At 32.8% G+C, this 22228-nt stretch overlaps 1 protein-coding gene across 2 annotated transcripts in view; it reads right to left on the bottom strand.

Moving 5' to 3' along the window:
• The window catches only part of rock1 (Rho-associated, coiled-coil containing protein kinase 1), a 68432-nt gene that overhangs the window by 30976 nt on the left and 15228 nt on the right, over nt 1-22228 (bottom strand). For both annotated transcript variants that reach the window (XM_051126438.1, XM_051126446.1), the window contains exons 2-4: nt 8622-8703; nt 3364-3464; nt 17-154 (exon numbers count right to left, since the gene is read on the bottom strand). In XM_051126438.1, the coding sequence (XP_050982395.1) occupies nt 17-154; nt 3364-3464; nt 8622-8703 (321 nt within the window). The remainder of the gene's footprint in view (nt 1-16; nt 155-3363; nt 3465-8621; nt 8704-22228) is intronic.

Below are 22228 nucleotides of genomic sequence, written 5' to 3'. Positions count from 1 at the left end.
GTAAGTTGATTCATACCTGTACTACCCAGTTACTGTTGGCAAAGGCCATGATATCCCTCTCTTCCCAGAAGAAAGCAGAGTCCGACCTCTTGATCATCTCAAACTTGCTGAGCAGCTTCATGGCGTATACTTTCCGTGTGGCTTTGTGCCTCACCTACCGAACACAGAGAGAGGAAACACGAACAGGGCTTGTTATTTACTTTACTGTCACTGAACTATGACACTGAAATAAAGTAAACAGTACAGGATATAACACTCACATAACTACTACAGTATGCACACTAAAACAGGCAGCACATACAATTATGATGTATGAAGTAAACATACACTGCTGTTCAAAAGTTTGAGATCAGTAAGATTTTTAATGTTTTTAAAGAAGTCTCTTATGCTCATCACAGTTGCATTTATGCAATCAAAAATACAAAACAAATATGAAACATTGCAATTTAAAATAACGGTTTTCTTTTTTAATGTACTTTAAAATATTTCTTTCTGTGATGCATAGCTGAATTTCCATCAGTCATTACTCCAGTGTTACACGATCCTTCTGAAAACATTCTAATATGCTGATTTACTATCAATGCTGGAAACAGCTGTGCTGCTACATATTTTTTTGGAAACTGTGATACTTTTTTCAGGAATCTTTGATGCACAAAAAGTGAAAAAGAACAGCATTAAATTTAAAATAGAAATATTAATATAAATATTAAACAATATTAGTCTTTGCTATCACTTTCTAAATCCTTGCTGAATAAAAGTATTAATTTCTTTCAAAGAAATAAAGAAAACATTTACTGACCCCAAATTCTGAACAATAGTGTATATTGTTTATCAAAAGATTTCTATTTAAAATAAATACAGTTCTTTTTAGTTTTATTGATCAAAAAATCCTGCAAAAGGATTCCAAACACAGGTTCCAAAAATAAATAAATACATAAATATTAAGCATGACAGCTGTTTCCAACACTAAAAATAATTCAGCATATTAGAATGATTTCTGAAGGATCATGTGACACTGAAGACTGGAGTAATGATGTTAAGAATTCATCTTCGCATCACAGGAATAAATTCTATTTTAAAGTATATTAAAATAGCAAACCACAATTTTAAATTGAAATAATATTTCACAATATTACTGTTTTTCCCTCTTTTTTAAAATCACATAAACAGCCTTAAGCTAAAAAAACAAAACAAAAAAAAACTAATTTTTATTTTTTATTTTATTTAGTTTTTCACATTTTTCTGATCCCACACTTTTGAATAGCAGTGTGTGCAAACAGCATTATTTTTCCAAATCTGCATGCTTTTGGACTAAATGCCCTAATGGATGTTGTCTAGTGAAACCATGTGATCACAAATAAACCCAAGCACATGAAACTGAATATACATGCGTCTTTATTGCACTATTCAAACTGATTTTGCACTCCTGACAGAACTTAACAAATAGCTGTCGCTGTAACACATTTTATAAGAAATAGTGGGCAAATATCAAAGTCCTAAATCACTGATCCATACAATGATCCATAGTTTGTTAATAAATAATAATAATGTCTTAATATTAGCATTCCTTCTCTATACACTCTATATAGCACTTATCATGGTGAACAGTGGCACATAGTTTTAGCTACACATCTATTACGAGGCTATTTTTAAAAATGCATATCATAAGCAAAATTAAAACCAGTATACTGGATAAACTGATACACCCTCCAGCACTAATGAAGTTTATATATATATAAAAAAGTAGTAGGGTTGGGGGAAAAAAAAGTAACACTTCAGAGACACTTGGAGACACTTGCAGAATCCAGTCATGAAAACAGAATTTACTGTTTAAAACAAGAACATGGAATTTGCCAAATTTTTGGAAGGATAAATCAAAAGTAGGTCAGTACACTGAGATCAAAACGCGATATGGACTAGTGTCTAATATTAAGCCGCAAAAAGACTATTTACATATGAATCCAGCAAGTTCTCTGCACATCTCTGTGTGAATGAATGGTGCAGTGTTTCGTTTGAGCATTTTTATTTGTTTATTTATTTATTTAATAGGGTTAGTGCTTATAAATCAACAGTAAAATACTGTAAATAGCCAGAGTTAGCCCCAATGGCTAATTTTCATCTGTTGCCTCTTGCCAGATTTTAACAAGGCAACTTAAAATCTTTTATTTTTTTATTTTACTGTTTCTTTTGAAACAATAACATAATAAAATAATAAAATTATTATTAATAAAATTATTTTTAAGGCATATTATATACGAGATATCAGTAAGATATATATGAGAACATTACAGGACTATTAATTACGATATGCATTTATATATATTATATACGAGAAAAAATTACCAGAATTTATTTAGCAGAAAAAGGTAAATACACAACACTACACTACATTTAAACTCACAACAGTATTTCTGAAAAAAAGAGAAATAAAATAAAAATAAATTATATTTTTATAAAATCAATTTATTAGAGATGCTTTTGATTATTACATTTTAATGAAATCATTCAAATGCAATCCAGAAAATTAAGGGAAATCACAGAATTTGGTCAAAATTAAACCTGAGAAAAAAAAAAAGATTTTAATAGGGCCTTAAAAATTTAATTTTTGTTAAATTTGTAATAAATTGCTGTTAAATTGTGTAAGTTTCATGATTTAAATTAATTAGACATGCTTTTTAATTAATAAAATTTAATAATTAAAAAAAATAATAATTAAAAATAAAAGAAAAAACAACTTTAAAAAAAAAAAAACAAAAAAAAAAAAAAAAAAACAGAATCCAGAAAAAAAATTGAATCCAGGGAAAAAATAAAATGGAAGTTGGAAAAAAATAGATTGGAATTCATAGGTCCCTACATGAGGGTGAGTAAATGACACAAGTGTCATTTTTGGGTGGACTACTTCTTTAATAAAACAAAATAATAAAATAATATAAACAAAAATGGGAAGTACAGTTACTGTGCAAATGCTCTGAAAGGATGAAAAGGTTGAAAAAGAGAAAAAAAAAACAAACAAACAAAAACTTTAGTTTAGAGACCAATTCTCACTATTAACTAGTTGCTTATAAGCACACATATTACTAGTATACTGGCTGTTTATTAGTACTTATGAAGCACTTATGATGCTTCACTCTGCATGACCATGTTCTAGATCCCTTAACCCACCCCATCCCTAAACATTACAACTACCGTATTATTTATAAACAGCAACTTATGAGCTTACTGAGGTAAAAGTTATAATTAATAGTCAATAGTAATAGTTTAGTTCCCACACTAAAGTGTGACCAAAAATATCTAGTTGATGGTTTATATTCCAAAAGTGGAAGTGATAGCAGCATGAATTATGACAATACTCAATGCACTTACCAGCTGCACTTCTCCAAATGCCCCTCGTCCTATGACCTTTACCACTTCATAGTCTTCTGCTTTCATGCGCAGCTCCCGAATTTTGCTGATTGTGTCCTTATCTAGAAACAAAAACACATATGCACAATCACCCACGGTGAATACATATTAAACATCATAGCATCTGCATATTGTTAGGAATTCATTGGGCCACGTTCACACAGTAACAGAATATGGTTGAAGATTTGGCATTACAGAGTAGCTTAGCCTCAGACAACCTCGCTGCAGGAGGCGCATGTTTAGCTGAAAGGGCCCTAAAAGCTTTATCTAACACAGCTCTGCTCGCCCAGAGGACAGATAACATTCAGCCAGATTTGGTCTTTCTTACTTGTACGAGTCACACTTGTCACAAGTATGAAAAGATGGGGCCGTGGGGCAACCAAGTGCAACAGATTTAGAAATACAGCAGAGAAACAATATGACTTGGATCATATTCATTTGGTAAAGAGAAGCCAGCAACTAAACTGAATCTCAGTTATGAGAAGGGATAGAAGAAATCCCACACTATCCGCAGAAACATTAGAGAAGGATTTATGGATATTTGCCATGCTGGACAGTTAGCAAAACATTTCAGGGGAAAGAAAACAGTTGCATGTCATGGAGAACCAAACTAGTGCCAAGTTGCAAATCAGACATGTCTCTAATATTCTTTAGACTTTTGTTGATAAATAACTTGATATTTAAGTATTTACACATCATTTGCACAAGCGTAACAATTCATTCTCAGATGCATCATTACTCGTTTTTAAAGATTAGATAAAGTTTGGGAATACTGCATGCTTACAGGTGTGTGCAGCTGTGCGTGACTGCATGTGTGCGATTAAATGCATTTGCAGATTTCATGTAAACAATTAGTTGTGGCTCGTAAACAGACGGGGCAAAACATCAGATAAGTCAAAACAGATCTATGCATGTGCATGAAACCTTGGCCTGCTGCTGTCTAGGAAAAAACATCACTCGCTTGGCTTTCTGGAAAACTTTGGGATACTGAAAGCATTATGTTTATTGCCTGTCACGTGTTTCTTCGTTCATTATTAATGACTATTTACTTGTGTTTAAAGATATAGTTTGTTGAAAATTACTTGATTGTTAACCATTTTAATTCATTAATCTGTAATTTTAAAAATATTTTAAAGCAATTTAAGTACCTTTATAATTAAAAGTATAAAATTAAATAAAGTACTTAAAGTAAACCACTACAAAACAATTTTAACAGTCAAATTATGGTTGAAACAATGGAGGCAGACATTTTGATTTACGGATTCATAAAAAACAAACACAACTAAGAGTATGTTTGCTGTCACACTTGCAAACTGCAAAGCATGCAGGGAACATTTAAATTACATGCTTTTTGAGAAATGTATTGGCATTAAAATAATTGTGCTATTCATAACGTAGCTAAGTATATGCAACAAAATCATGAGAATATGTATGTTCAATATATCGCTCAAAAGCAAGCGGACAAGCACTGACAAGAAATGTAAGATACCAGTATTTAATTTAAACACAGACGCCTATTTTTGACCTATGTTTAGACTGCAAGTCTTAATGCACAGATTCAATCTTCAGAACATATTTGATTTGTGCTGTCTGTTTACATTCACACGACTCTGATCTGAGATCTGTGTTTACATTAATCTCCGCACAAACTAGAACAATTCCACTGGTGATTGTTTTCACTATGAATGCCACAGTTGATAATTATAAAGTCATAAAGATAGTAGTACAGTCACATTAATAGGAAAAAAAAAAGAAGAAGAATTGACTTGTGGTACATTCTTATGAAGCCATACATTTTTATTTCAATATCTTTTTATTAAGAACAAGGAAAAATTTAAGGTTTGTGAACACACTCATTGAAGTACGCATTTAATAGCGCTCTACGATTTCCGCGATGTGGAAAACACGGATGGAATTGTGGAATCCTAAAAACGGAATTTACTAAACGCAGAACGTCACGGAATTTGTCAAAGTTTGGATGAATTAATCATAAGTAGGTCATTACACTTAAATCAAATCACGATATGGACTAGTATCTGCTTAAATATTAAGCGGCAATCATTCAATGTTCTGTGTATCTCTGCTTGAATGAATGGAGCAGACGCACGGTTTTGTTTACTACATGCATCCTGAAACGTAGAGCTGGGTATCATTCAAAAAATTCCATTGCCGATACCGATACCTTGACTACCTTCCAGCTCTGTCTGCTGGTATGTATAACGTTATATGCCTTCTCTCTTCTGCAATCGCTGTTCTGACTCAGAGGACATAACATATTTCAACAACATTACATGGCCAAACACACATTCAACGTCAAACAGAAGTTATTACAAACACTCGCTGGTGATTTAAAATGAGCTTTGTCTTGTTTGAGCATTGTGAATGATCACGTAACGCACACTTTCAGTTGTGTAGTATGGACAAATATCTTTTCTGAAATGCCAGTATGGATGAGGATTGTTTTATTTTTTTAAACAAAAACACACCAGTGTAAACGTAGCCTTACATCTAAGGGGGTTGTACGTTAATGCTTTCATGCTACAGCCTCACGTGTGAGCCACATCTCTGAATGTACCCGGTGTGAACTAGCAGGTGTGTTCGACTTTGTCACAGCTCTGCGCAGGAGCAAGAGCGCTATAGAGAGCAGACTGCTTCGTATGCTTTTGGATCGCTCTCGCGGATGCGCCGCACGAGGACGGTTTGTTGCTGCGTCGACCAAAGCACAAGCTGCGCTCAAAATTCAAATTAGTTGAACTTTTGTCGCTGCATGCTCCACGTTCAGTGTGAAAGCCACTGATCTGCACGGCGCCGCTTCTAGTCGAACACACCTAGTGCTGCAGGCTTATTGGCACACTGACGCTGCCGAGATTAACCCCTTAGGTATCGAAGTTTGGTACCAAATGACAAGAGGTTTTTCGATATTCGAAGGTATCGAGGCATTCCGGTCGGCGCCTAAAAAGTATCGACCTCGATACCCAGCCCTACTGAGACGATCGCAACGCTGTGATTTCACTGTGATTTCAGCGTCTACTGTCTCACTAAATGAATACAAAAATACAACATCTTCAATCATTAACTTGAAAACATACATTACTATTGTTTAGTAGAATGTACGAAATACTACTACTATTACTGAAGTTATTAAAACCTTATTTTATTACGGAATAATCACATGATATTTCTTTCATGTTTCCATTTTTATAGTAACTCTGTTTGCCAAAAAATAAAGTTTGTTTAATTCATATTTTTTCATTTAAGAACCAGAAATATTGTAATATAAAACAGAATTTCTTAGAGGAAAAAATGTCACTGGGCTATTGTAATAATAAATTTTAATAAATTAAGTTTTTTTTATGCATTTAAATAATTAGACATGTTTAACCAGAATTTGGTAACAATAAAACAAAAGGTGAGAAAAAATAAAGAATTTCATAGGGCCCTAAACTTGTAATTTTTGTTGAACTTTCAATAAATTGGTGTTAAATTGTAGAACTTCCATAATTTTAATTAATTAGACTTGCTTTTGATTAATGAAATGAATTTTAACAATTAAAAAAAAAAAGAGTGCAGAAAAATTAAAATGGAAAACAAAACAAAAACAAAAAAAAAAACACACACAATTTGGGAAAAAATAAAACTGATTTCACAGGGTCCTAAACTTAATTTTTACTTTTAAATTGATGTTAAATTGTATATGTTTCATAATTTTAATTAATTAGACATGCTTTTTGATTAATAAAATGTAATTTAACAATTAAAAAAAAAAAAAAAAAAAAAAAAAAAGTCCAGAAAAATTAAAATGTAAAAAAAAAAAAAAAAAAAAAAAAAAACAATCCAGAAAAAGTAAAACAGAAGAAAAAAACAGAATTTGGGGGAGAATAATAATAATAATAATAATAATAATAACAATAACAATAATAATAATAATAATAATAATAATAATAATAATAATAATCATAATCATAATCATAATCATAATAATAATAATAATAACTATTATTATTATTATTATTATTATTTAGGGAAAAAATAAAAATGGATTTCATAGGGCCCTAAACATGTAATTTCTGTTGAACTTTTAATAAACTGATGTTAAATTGTATAACTTTCATAATTTTAATTAATTTGACTTTTTGATGAATAAAATGTAACTTAACAATTAAAAAAAAAAAAAAAAATCCAGAAAAATTTAAATGGAAAAATGGAATCCAGAAGAAATGAATTTGGAAGAAAAAAAAATAAATTTGAAAAAAATAAAAATAAAACAGATTTCATAGGGCCCTAATTTAATGAGTGATCATCAGTTTTGGGTCTGTTCCTCACACAAAGCAATCATTTGGCCTGGGATATTTTTAATTTTTGAATAAATTCTTGTGACTGCATGTCTGTTTTATATTGATAAGGTTTAGAGATGCGGTTATTGGATATTCAAAAAGCGTAATGCAAATAGATCATTGTGGCTGTTCAAATTGTATGAAAAACATATGCAAAACATATATGCCGTAATGGCAAAATTACACACCACAATAAAATGTCATGACCATAAAATTCCCCTAGGGATCTTTAGTGTCTCAACAATGACGTGCAAGGCACTGACCATACTTTCATTTTTTTTGATGCCTTTGGAGCTTGAACGCAATATTGGGAGTCAATAATGGGAACTGAAAAATGATATTTCTTATAGTCTCCCATTTATCTCTATAGAAGCTGACCCTCGTATGGTTTACTTCCGCGTTCCAAACATGGAAATGTCAAAAGGGCTCATTGTAGTAGCTAGGTTTTTCCGGCTAGCTGGTTACTGGCCCGAGTCCAAAGAACCCTCCCGATTCTCTATGTATTCTAGATCCCAGAAATGACTCAGGATCTAAAACGGTCCCTACTTTAGTTTAGGTCCATGGAAAATTTAGCACATTTTATCATCTGCCAGGTCTCTTCTAACAGTAATAGCACAGCATAAACACTGTAAGTTACAATCCAAAGTTTACTACTTAGAGCAATAAAATCCGCACTGTGTGAAAATCAGTCTTACAACAATATGCCTCCATTGATAGAGAGAATATGACGTGCGTCTCCACCACGCAGTGCCGAAAGCCCTTTTGTTGAATGAATACTTGGCGAGACCAAAAAGTACTGACCCAAAACCAATCCCCATTCACAGCGAAGCAGCTTGAAACTCTTTAGACATGTAATTCTGAATGAGCTCCAGACAAAATACTTACATCTATTCAAGAAGTTGTCGATGCTTTTGTTTTTCCTCAGGGCTGGAAAATCAAGGTCATAAACCAGAGCATCCAGACTGTCCTGGAAAAATAGGAAAAAACACAAATATTACTTTAATGAAACATGAAATCTGCATCTTCTGATCAGTGGTTGTGCTATTAGACATTACTTTTACATACTAGAAAACAAATATTCTTGCATGATCAGCAAGAAATTTACAACTTCATTGCACGGACCAATTGTTTAAAAACAAAAACAAATACGCAAGATCATTTCAAGTTGCAGCTTTATGCTGAAACGCTTTATTTTTCACATCCATACCCCATACTAGGGATGTCACAATACTCAATATAATATCGAACCGCTCGGTACGCCATCCACGGTTCAATACGCGCCTGTGAAGTGCGGTTTTTCGGTTTTTGCATTTAAATAACTTCCTTTTTTTTTTATTTCTCTCGGAATTTGCTGTATGTGTGCCCGTGATTTCACGTGCTAAAATGAGGAAACACTTCCCCGTTTATATTTGAAAAAGCAGCACACGCAAAGAATCTTTCATTCTAATGACATGCAATGATAAGCCTTTCTAAACCTGTTGCCCAACAAAAGTTATAAAAACAAAAGTTAAAAAAAAAAACATTATAACTTGTTTTTAATTCACAACATCAGTCGAGTGTTTGAAATAACTTCCTTATGTGATCTGATGTGGATTCTTATCACAGAATGAGGCAGACAATAAATTCTATACTCATATTCAATGTATGTCGATTAGCAATGGCTTATGAAAATACCGAGATGGCTTGAAGAACACAGATAAACCATATATTATTGCAGACGAGTGTTTATTGTCCTTACATTTCATCATTCAAAACGTTTAACGTTATATCTTGTTTTTAATCAGTTACAGCAATAGTGATGCTTTTATCCATATTAGAGAAGCTGGAACGGAACGTAATCAGTGCTATTTCTTTGACGCATATGTGTTTTTTTTTTTTTTCCACGAGGGCGCCCTCTGGCATCCAGTATGAATGAAAGCCATTCTATTTTGCATAAAACTCGAAAAAATAATACCGCTCAAAAGAAAAATGAAGCAGACATATACTAAACCACGTTTTTTCTAGTGTACAGAGGTTTACGGGAGTATTTTGTTAATTTGTTCAAAAAAAAAAAAAAAACAACACACACACTGAAGTGGCAAGTGAACCGAACCGAAAACCGTGGTTAAAAACCAAGGTACGTATTGAACCGTGGACTAACTGTATTGTTGCATCCCTACCACATACTGACACAGCCAAAACAGATCTGTGATCAATTGCAAATGCAAATGTATTAAAAAGAAAGAACTGAAATATGCACGTGAACAGAAAGCCGGCCGTTAGACAGTGTGGGAGAAGCAAACTGACTTCTCTTTCCTGCTTATCATTGTTTTAACAATGCACAAGCTTTGTAAAAAACAAACCAATCACTACTGACTTCACTAACATTGTAAGTGAACCTGAAGGAATAAATTAAAATAACGTGACCTTTAACAGAGGGACCTGAAGCCTGAGTGAGATTGGTCTGAATTGAGGCTGAGGGTGTGACTGACCACACAGCACACTTGATTTAGACATCCAGGATTACAGTAGATTAAGATTAAGCCTGTTGATGCCACTGTTAACCTTGTTAGATCGGTGTGGAGTTTCTTAACCCTGGGGGTGTTTATCATGACCAGTCAAAAGTCTGGAATAGTTATGATTCTGTTTTTTATAGCTTTTGAAAGAAGCTTTCTATGCTCAGCAATGCTGCATTTATTTAATCACTGTTAAATATTATTACAAAAAAAAAAAAAAAAAAAAAAAAAAAAACTTTTCTGTGATCAAAGCTGCATTTTCAGCATCATTACTCCAGTCTTCAGTATCACATGATCCTTCTGAAATCATTCTAATAAAATTGTTGAGCACTATAACGAAGCAAAACTTCCTTGTATTTTCAAGATTTTATTTATAAAATAAATTTAAAAAAAAGCTGACAGCACAAACATCAATGTAGAGCTTTTCTGATTAAAAAAAAATAATAATTCCAGGTTTGCTGTGCTTGTTTGTAGGGCTAATCAATTTGACCACATTTTTTTCATTATATATTTATATGACTATTCAAAAATAAATAACATAAAATAAAATAAACCTGTTTTTTTTTATACAAAATTACTAAAATAAATTAATTAAATTAATTAATTAAAATTACTGAAAAAATGAAAAAAATAATTAATTAAATAATAGTAAAAAATTCTACTTCAGATTACATTATTCATGGCTTAATTTCATCATTTTCAAAGTTAAATCGTAATTTTTTTTTACTGACAGAAAACTGCAGGAAATCATTAAAACTGGTCTTTTACGCGCTTCTCATTACAAAAATGTAACTACGACATGATTCAAGTAACTTTTTCCTTTATTAACCCTCTAGGTTAAATATCTTGGCAGAAAAGATGCATGAACTATAACTACATCTTGTACAGACTTTTATACATATCATATGTGCAGAAATAATACAAGGAACATGCTTTTAAAAAGAAAACCCTCAAAAGTCAAGATAATTCAAATTCAAAATGACTTAAGGTATAACACCAGTAGACTATTAACTATAAATCTTCTGTAAAAACAACGAACAGCAGCTTTCAGGCTGTCACCATGATGCAAACATGAAATGTCAGACATACAGTAGTAGTTCTTCAATTGCGCCGCTTTTCCATTGTGTTTTTTCTATGTAAACATCGACGCGTTTGTTGCACTCACATCTCTTGCATCTCAGCATCTCATGCATGATACTGCATTATAAAAATGCAAGTTAACAGAAGTTCACTCACAACTTCTTGCATAATATTTTCCTGCCCACGTTGCATCTTTGTCAACACAAAAGCGTATTCTGTGTGAATGGTGCTTAGCGATATGAGCGCATCACACATGAGCGGTTAATCACGTGCGCTGACATGCGGTTGGACCGCTCTTTTCTCTTTACGGTTTTCATATTGTCAACCTGTCCAATTCCTACATCTAGTAATATTTATATTTAAAAACGTGATTCCTCAATTAAAAAAAAAAAAATTAAAAAAATAAATCAAATCACGGCAAAACATTAAATTAAAATTGATCGATAATATTTGAAAAAATTCACCTAGCCTTCAATATTACCAACCAAAAACAAAGTTTTGATATATTTACAGTAGGAAATTTACAAACTATCTTCATGGAACATAATGTTTACTTAACATCCTAATGATTTTTGGCATAAAAGAAAAATCTGTAATTCTGACCCATACAATGTATTGTTGGCTATTGCTGCAAATATACACGTGCGACTTACAACTGGTTTTGTGATCCAGGGTCACAAATTCATTTAATTAAATACATCTGATAATTGCACTAAGCCATTTCGTGATTTCAGTTTTGATTCTATTAATTGTGCAGTTCCTAGAACAATGCTTTTTGTGCATTCTAAGCTATAGATTTCATGTTGTTCCTCCTCGACACAGTGATAGTTTATAAATCTCCTCTTATTACTAGCTCTCATTAAAACGGTGACAGGAACAATTCAATGCCTCATTAAAACATGAATGAAAACAGGATGTGTAAATGCCATTTTTCTGAGCATGTACTTCACTGACGTAATGAGACTCGCAAAATGCAAGGGATCCACCATTTGATGTTTAATAAAGGTTATTTTTCGTTGATAAAATTAATCAAGCTTTTTCAAGGACAATATTTAAAATGTAAACACATTTCAAATTTCGAAAATGTAACTGTTAAAATCCATAGTTTTCCCAACTTTCCAAACTCTGTACGAACTCAGCGATAATAACAAACCTCCCCATTCAGTAATGTATGTTTGCATAACATCCTGCCACAGAGAATTCTGGACGGCCACAGTCGCATTCCGCAGCAGGACTGTACACGTCAGAGAGCTATTTTAAGAATGTGGCCAAACAAGCTCCCAACAAAGTGGAGGAAAAAACAGCCAAGACCACAGTCAGAAAGCGAAGAGGACCTTATTTCTAATTAACACCCTTGAGCAGCGATCGAGATGTTATTTAAAGTCTGAAAAAAGCAACAGAAAACGGCAGAGCGTATCAGAAGAAAAGCATGAAGTCTGAAAACGGTTTCTAAAAACAGGCCAAAATCCAAGGCCACAATACAGCGAGTAAAAACAAACAGACCTAGTTTCCAGTCTTTTTTTAAAAGTCTCTAGTAACCTCAGCAATTACAGATTTGACTAGTGCTGTCAAAATACTGACATTGCAATACAGTATATCGGTAATACAGACTGAATTCAGTACCCAAATAAAAGTGGCTGTTTTCAAACAGTCCCCATGTGTATGTGTAATCAAGGTTGCCTAATCTCAGAAAGTGCTGATTACAGCATCATATTTATTTATATTTACTCCCGTCGCTTACAATACAGCCTTGAGCGCATGAACGCAACGGCCACTCAGAGACGTTTAAATGAGTCAGTGAGCAGAAGAAATCTGCTCAAAACGGTTTTGTTCAGCATGAGCTCACTGATTGACTCAAAATTTCATGCATCCTGCTTTATAAACAATAAAATGTAGACAGAATGTAGACAGAGACTCACTGCTGCACTGACTATAATGGGAGTTTTTGCAAAAGTGCAGCACTCCATGAGCTCAAAGCAAAAATATGTATTATTGTTTGTTTTTATAAGTAAAATAATTAAAGGGATACACCATCCAAAACTGGCAATATTATACAAAAGATGATATTTTGAAGAATGTTGGTAACCAATCAGTTCCGGTTCCCACTGACTTCCATTGTATGGACAAAAAATACTTTGGAAGTCAATGGGAACCAAAACAGTTTAGTTACCAACATTCTTCAAAATATATTCTTTCAGTTTCCACAGAAGAAAGTCAGTCATACAGATTTCCGCAATGCGGAAAACACAGATAGAATCACAAAATCCAGTCATGAAAACTGATTTTACAGTCTAAACACGGAATGTAATGGAATTTGCCAAATTTTGGATGGATAAATCAAAAGTAGGTCAGTACACTGAGATCAAAATGTGATATGGACTAGTGTCTGTGAATATTAAGCCGCAAAAAGTCTATTTAAATATGAATCCCGCACGTTCTCTGTGCGTCTCTGGGAATGAATGGTGCAGTGTTTCGTTTACTACACACACTGAAGCGCGTGTGACGCTCATGGTGTTTTCAGCCTCTGCCGCCTCAATATACAAGTCAAAGACACATAAATAAATCTCCAGGACTGCTCTGAGAGTCATCTGCATTTTACTGTTTCTTTTGAGAAAAGGTATCATCATATATATACAAACAAAAATCTTCACAGCAATCTTCACATGGTTTAATTTGCAGAAACTGTGTCTAAAATATTATACTTAATGTAATTACAGTACTACAAATAACTAAATTATTGTAACACATTATTTTAAGGTGTCCTTGTTACACATCACATGCACTTACTATTATAATAACAATAAATTATGCATAATTACATGCAAGTAACCCTAAGACACACCCTAATCCTAACTCTAACCATATAGTAAGTACAAGCAGTTAATTAATATTACTCAGTACTTAAATGTATAATTACACTGTAAAAGGGACACCTTCAAATAAAGTATAACCAAAATTATTAAAAATATTTAAAGAATATTTATTAGAAAAATGTACCAGAATTTATTTTGCAGGAAAATGTAATGCACAACACTACATTTAATACACAACAGTATTTCTGTGAAAAAAATAAAATAAAATAAAATAAAAATCAATTAATTAGAGGTGCTTTTGATTATTACAATTGAATGAAATCATTAAAATGCAATCTAGAGAATTAATGGAAATCACAGAATTTGGTAAAAATAAAACTTGAGAATAAGAAAAAAAAAAAATAATCATTTTTTTTGTAAATTTTTATATATTTTTTTAATAAATTGCTGTTACATTGTGTAAGTTTCATGATTTCAATTAATTAGACATGATTTTTGAATTTTGATGAATAATTAATTTAAAAACTTAAAATGGAAGAAAAAAAGAGAAGAGAAAAATAAAAAAGAAAAAGAAAAACAGAATCTGGGGAAAAAATAAAATGGAATTTGGGAAAAAAAAAATGAAACACATAGTTAAAACTCATAGCCAAATTCATAGGGCCTTACATGAGGGTGAGTAAATGATATAATTTTTATTCCTGGGTGGAATACAGTAGTCAACATTTGAAGTGGATCAAAATAGTTCAAAGTTGTCCTAAGATTGGTTTTGATCCACTTCAAATGTTGACTACTGTATTCCTTTAAATACTATTTTTCCTCTACAAAAAAAAAAAAAAAAAAAAAAAATTTAAAATAAACAACAGAAGGTGAAACATCTAGCTCTAATAAAAAAAATATATATATATACAGCCTAATAATTGTTCTTATGCGTTACGTCATTTACATGGTTTATAATATTTTCTCATAAACATACAGCTGATTCTCTCTAAGCATGAGAAAAAGTTTATTTTTCATCTTTTAGTTTAAACCAGGCCAGACTGACACACAGCATGAGTCTGCCCAAGAAGCATAATTAAAGTCGCCATGAAATCAAAATTGGCAATTCTTAATTTTTTAATGAAATATTGCTGTTTTTGTCTCTGTGTTCCTGAATGTTTCTTTGTGTGTGAGTATCTCTCTGTAAATGTGTGAATTAATTTAGAGAACTGACTGAACTGACTGGAACTACTAGTGCATTGGATCCTCAGCGCTCACCTTTCAGCACAATCAGAATCAACATCCTATGTGTCCTACTTCTACAAACAAAACGCATACAAATACATGCAGTCAGAGAGAAACAATTATATCAAAGACATTACACAGGTGCAGTATTAGGTGATAAAGGTGATGATGATGTAGATCTTCTTAGTTATCCCTTTTGATCTCTGAGCATTTGACACCTTTTTTACTGCCGCTGCAGTGTTGTATTATGCAGTGAAGTGTTTTTATGTGTGAGTGAGCAGCGTGCCAAAACTACAGCGCTCCAGCAGCTTCACGCACTACACACAAACAAATGCTCTGCAGCTCACCTGTAGCGCAGACACTGTGTGACGCCATTTGCACAGTGAATGTTTATTTAACCTGCACCCAATGGTTTATGTTTAGACACATGTAAGAATGCACTTCCTTCACACACAGCTTACTGACACAGAGACAGAGAGAGAGAGTGTTGTGCTGAATCACACTCAATGATTCTGCAGCTTGTTTAAATGAGCTCATGCAACACAAATCTTCAACATTTCTCAACCAACTTGAATTGAGTTTTGTTGACATAACTAACTGGGAGGTGGATCTGTAGCTCCCAGCATGTTTCCCATGAAGTGTTATTAAAGTACTGTTAATTGTTTAACAACACTTATTAAAATTTATGGCCCAAGCACTGAAAGTCTACAGTGGACACTTGAACACCTTAAACTGTATATAAATCATCATGCATAATTGCATACATTTACATTTTTACTTGCATAATTGAACTTAACAGTTACTGAACTGAAACAACACAAGCAAAATAATGTTTTTGTGTAAATTGCTCATAAAGCCGTTATGAGAGTGTTAAAATGTTAATTAGTACACAATAAAATGCAAACCTGTTTCCAACCACGTGTACATGGTTTATGAGACATCTGAACATTTTGTTTTCTTTAAGGCAATTTGATAACTGAATTTTGGTAACACTATGCAGCAATATTTCACCTTAATTTGCCCATTCAGCTAAATAATCTTTAAGATATTGAGATTAAACTTATTTGGCTATGTGCCCCGGCAGTTCATTAAATGACTGCTGGTTAGAGGTGCCAATACCGATCATCTTAAAGCCTCCTATTAATCATGTAGAATTATTTATACAGATACTCCAATCAGGATTTTTAGACACTTATTCAGGGCCTGATGTTTTTGTTTTGTTGTTTGTTTTTTTGAGAGAGGGGAATTTCTTTAATTTGAAGGGTGAGGGGAGACTTATATATTTTATATATATATCTCTATGTCTCTAAAAAGGCCAACCTTTTTAGAGACCGCCGATCATACAGCCCCAAGCGATTATCGGCCGATAATGATCGGTAGCCGATCAATCAGAGCACCCCTACTGCTGGTTTTGAAAATTCATAGATGAACAGAATTGAACAGCCGAATAGTCCTTTTTTCTTTTGATTATGGATTTCTATTAGTCTATTATAAGCATCAATAATATGCAAGCTTAACGCCTTCATTGAATCATTTTTTAGGCAGATGGCCAATTAGACTCTTTTGCATTTATGCAATTTACTGTAACCAAACTTCAGAAGGGAACTTCTTGTACACACAATTCATGTAGCTGTAATTAAAGGACAGGGAGTATGTTAATTGTAAATGAGCGTGCACACGCACCCTTGTTATGAATGACTGTAATTCATTCAAATTAGGGATTTAATGATATCAATAGTGTTGTCAAAAGACCCGGTACTTCGGTACCAAGTCGGTACTAAAAAAAATTAAATGTTACGGTACCAGGTTTTCTTAAGTACCGGTGGTACCGAGCACCCGGTCAACCCGGTTCTTGCAGCGCTATCCGAAAAGTGCGCACTGCGCAGTTGCGTCTTCTTCATAAAAGCACAAGACACGGCGACCGGTGGTGCTGCTGATGCGGCTGCTCGGAATCCGCTTGTTGTAAAGAAAGGAGGAAGGAGCCACGTGTGGAAATATTTTGTATTTGCGCCTGATGACAAGGGCAACATCACAGATCATCAGAAACCCATTTGCAAACGGTGTCATCGAAGTTCTCTCTCAAAAGGAGGAAATACATCGAACTTAATAAAACACCTCAAAGACCGACACTCAGATTTAATTAAAGTTCAAGCAGGTAAGTTTTAATTTAATTTTATATTTCGAGCTTTCGTTATAAAAAATTATACCTTAAATAAACATCGCCATTTGCTTAGTTAATCGTTATCATAAGCGCGGCTAATGCTAACGCGAGTATTAGAATAAACTTCTTTATTAAGTGTTTAATGCTTCTATAGCGTTTATTAAAAAACAAACAAACAAAAAAACAAACAAAAAAAAAAAAACAGGACATGATAGTGTACTATTTTTACACACCTGAGGCTTTTAAATGACCTGTGTAGCTAAAATATGTGTTAGAGAACAAATGTTAAAATCGGTCAATCAGAAAAGCAGTTCTAGGCTATAAAATACAGTTTGCGCAGTTTGATTAAATAAAAAGTACAGTCAAATGCAGTCCAGTATAGTTTGGTAAAAGATACCATTCATTAACATGACTTAATATATTATCTAACCTCAAGTTACAGTGAGTGAACATTAATTAATGTGTGTGAATGTTATTTTATACAAACATTTGATCGTTCATGTTTGTTCATTGTGCGTTAAATAATGTCAGCAGATACAACTTATTAATACATTTTGAAATTAAGAAGAAATTGCTATGTAACACTTGTTTATTAAGTCATGTTAAATGGAATCTTTTTGTAAAGTGTTTTTAATACTACAGTTTCCGTCTGTGTAACATTGATATCATACACTGAATATAAGTAATCTTATGTAAATTTATTTTAAAAAGCTGAGGTTTGTTATTTACTGAAAAGTTATATATAAAGTACTGTTTAGCTGGTGTCAATCTAATGTTGCATTTAGTCAGACTCAGCCCATTGTTTTACTTAAGTATATTATATTTTCCTTTTACAGCTGCAGGCTGAAGAAGACCACAAACCACAAATTCACATGTATGGATCAAGTGCTAGTTTATACAGTGAAAAATGGGGATTCCAGCAAATGCTTCATCACCTCAGCCCAAAATACCAGCTTCCAAGTCAAAACTTTGTTTTATTTTTGTTTGTTATAAATAAAAATAGTGTGTTGTTCAGTTCATGTTTTTGTGTTTTGATTTGGTACCGAAATTGGTACCGAGAACCGTGGATTTTCACTGGTATTGGTACCGAATACTGAAATTTTGGTACCGTGACAACACTAGATATCAATGTTGTTTCTATATCACCGTGGTCAAGTGACGTCATGAAACGATAGGTCTTCCGAGCAATAAATATATTTAAACTTCTTATTCTAACTTAAAAGGTGTTTAAAGTTGCATTTTGGCCCATTATGCTTTGGCACAGTATCAGTCAAGTGAACTAAAATCGAAAGTGCAATATGACTTAATCCCTTCATCAAGTCTGTTTTCGCTGTGTGTTTGAGCACTTCGTTCAGGCAATCAGCTTGTGATCCGGTGTTTTCTGCATTTCAGAACGGCTCCGTTCACAGTGAATGCAGTGAACTCGTTTATTGCATGTGCTGTGAGTTTATCGCGCGTTTAAGAACGCAACAATCACCAGTTATGCTTTATTTTCACAGCAGATGATTACAGCATTTCACTAGAGTTGCAGTAAGGTGCATTTTTGTCAGACTGTTTTCACTGAAGTTGAGGTTTTCTGTCAAAATAAAAGCTTTACTGTCATTTCCATCAAAATAAAAGCTGATGAGCTGATGACAGCTACACTGTAAAAAACTATTTGTTGAGTCAACTTAAAATAATTTGTTACCTGGCTGCCTTAAAATTTTAAGTTCAGTCAATTCAAAAAATGTTTAATCAACTTGAAATGTTAAGTTATACTAAGTGATAACTTGAGTTGATTCAACTTAAAAATTAAGGCAGCTGGGTTACTTACCTTGCTTTTAAGTTTAACAAACACAAATATCTAAGTTGTCACCTAGTACACCTTAACATTTCAAGTTGACAAAACTTATTTGAGTTGACCGAACTTAAAATTTTAAGGCAGCAGGGTAACAAATTATGTTAAACTGACTCAACAAATTGTGTTTTTTGTTTTTTACAGTGTAGTGGTTTAAATGGGTAACATTACTGCAGTACAAAATATCTCTTTCAAGTGTAGAAATTAGGAAAGTAATTTAGTAATTTATAAAACAAAAATAATATACCTATGAAATATTTCATTTAATTTATTTTACAGTGCAACTGTTTTACAATATATGGCTATTACTAATATTTTTTATTATTACATTCTTTTATTTGTTTGGCTTTTTGAAACAACAGTGTGAATGTAATTTAGACTGAGACAGTATACCACAACTAAAAAGAGCATTGAGTCCCCATAAAATTTAAGTACAAGTCAATTATCTGACTTTTTTCCCCCCAAGTTTTCTTAGTTAAGAGCATGTGCTGGAGCTCTTAATTTTGAACGCTCAGAGTGCATTACATTGAACAATTTAACTTTAAAATGTACAAAAATAATATTTTTTAGCAAATTTATCAAATATCGCATTGTAAACTTCATATAGAGATATTATCATATTGTAAAATTTCTATATATAGTTGCATCCCTAATAAACATACACACACACCTAATTATCAAATCTGAAGTTTATGATGCATTTGTGAATGTTTAGGAGTAAAGAAGGTCCATTTACATGCAAATTACTTATAATTTACTTACACATAGAGATGGGTACGGAACCCTGGTATTAAATTGGCCCCGGTGCTAAATTATTCTTTGTTTTGTTGTATTTATCAGTTTGTTTTACTTTGTTTCTTTGTTCATGCTCTTACTGCTTCTTATGTATTTGAAACACAAAATCTGCCTGCACACTGGTGCATTTACAAACTGATGCTTTATATTAATTTCATTAAATTATATTTTACATACATATACGTGTATGAAAAAAAAAATCTGTATATATATATATATATATATATATATATATATATATATATATATATATATATATATATATATATATATATATATATATACACACACATACACACACATATACATATAACCACACACCCCTTAACCTTAATGATACCTATCCCTACTTATACATTTACCCAGTCATGTCTTTTTAAAGCTGCTTTACAACAGAATTTACATTTTGTCTCATATTTAATGTTTGCATTGATTGCACTAATTTTCCTGTTTATCAACGAGAATGCGTATTGTATAAAAGTGACCTGGCTTGCACATACATGTAGAAAACCCAGAAAACACATAGTTCTCATTGAGCTGAACACATTTCAAGCTCACAGATATACGCACCTGTCAACAGGAAGTCAGCAATTTCAGAAAAAGTGCATGTGGTGAACTTCCTAGGGAGGAGCACTCAACAAAACTTGGTGAACATGATGCCAACATGATACCTGGTGAACATGTTTGCAAATAGTTGTATCATATCTCCTCATATATTTGCCATGGCGAGGCAATAATGCAGAGTGTGGTGACTATAAGGAACATATTATTAGGGTGCAGTTCTATAATCATCTCAATGCAATATTTTCCTAAAAAGTAGGAAAATTACAAAAGGTCAAGTAACCTCTATTAGACCACTTGGTAATCATGACGACAAGGTAATCATATATTTTCTTAAGTCTTTGGGGGAAAATCTGTGGAAGCACTTTCCACTCATCCAAACATTAACATACACAGGCTCGACCGCATGATGTCTCTGCAGTGAAGTGCCGCTATCCTGAGGGCAGTGCCTCTTATTTCCTACTGCCACCTCACACCCAAGAGAAACCCAATTCACCTCTCAAAGCGCCTGTCTGTGAAAAACAGAAGTGGGATCTCCATCAATAGACTCTCTGTTCCATCACTAATAAAAATATGAAGCATTATACATTAGCTTTTGGTAAGGAACTGACTTAATGCATAACCGCAAAAGACCACAACATCTAGTCACTAAACAACAATTTATACTTCTGTGTAGTTACAGAAAATATAGCTACGATTTGTATTTACGCAGACCACAAGAACTGAGATTGGTCCACTTTCACCCTCCCCAGGATGAGGGGAAAAAAAAAAAAAATTCTGGTAGCTTTGCATACAATGGGAATAAATGCAATAGAGCGTGACTGCTTGAAACTTCTGATGAAAGCTGTGAGGCTGATTATACTGAAACTGCACTATTCAATAGCAATTAAAGGTTCAGAAAAGGCACCTAAACAAAATAATACGAATTACTAGAGGTTCTGACAAAATGGTAATTGCGACTTTTTATTTCACAATTCTCGCAACGATATAAATTCGCAATTTCGAGAAATAAAGTCAGAATTATATTAAATAAATTCGCAATTGTGAGTTAAGTCAGAACTGCAAAATATAAATTCGCAATTTAACTTTTTCTCGGAATATAAATTCACAATTGTGAGTTAAGTCAGAAATGCGTGACAAACTTGCTATTCTGAAAAATAAAGTCGCAATTCTGATTTACTTAAGTTAAACATACAAAGTTTATATCTCACAATTGTGACTTTTTCTCAGCATTCTGAGTTTATATATCGCAACTGTTGCTATAACACACAATTGTGAGTTATTACTTCAGAATTGTGTGTGTATAAACTCACAATTCTGAGAACATAGTCATTTTTCCCCTAAAATTGGACTCCATAACTCGCAATTACACGTTTATCTCATAGTTCTGAGGAAAAAAGTCAAAATTGCGAGATATAAGCTCGCTATTGCAAGAGAAAAAAAAAAGTCAAAATACAAACTCAAGATGCAAACTCATATTTGCAAGAAAAAGTCAGAATTGTAAGTTCTAATTAGGGCTGGGCAATATG

This window comes from Labeo rohita, chromosome 2, assembly GCF_022985175.1.
Source record: "Labeo rohita strain BAU-BD-2019 chromosome 2, IGBB_LRoh.1.0, whole genome shotgun sequence".
NCBI lineage: Eukaryota > Metazoa > Chordata > Actinopteri > Cypriniformes > Cyprinidae > Labeo > Labeo rohita.
Note: the sequence above shows the minus strand (reverse complement) of the source record. Positions and strands in the feature narration are given on the sequence as shown.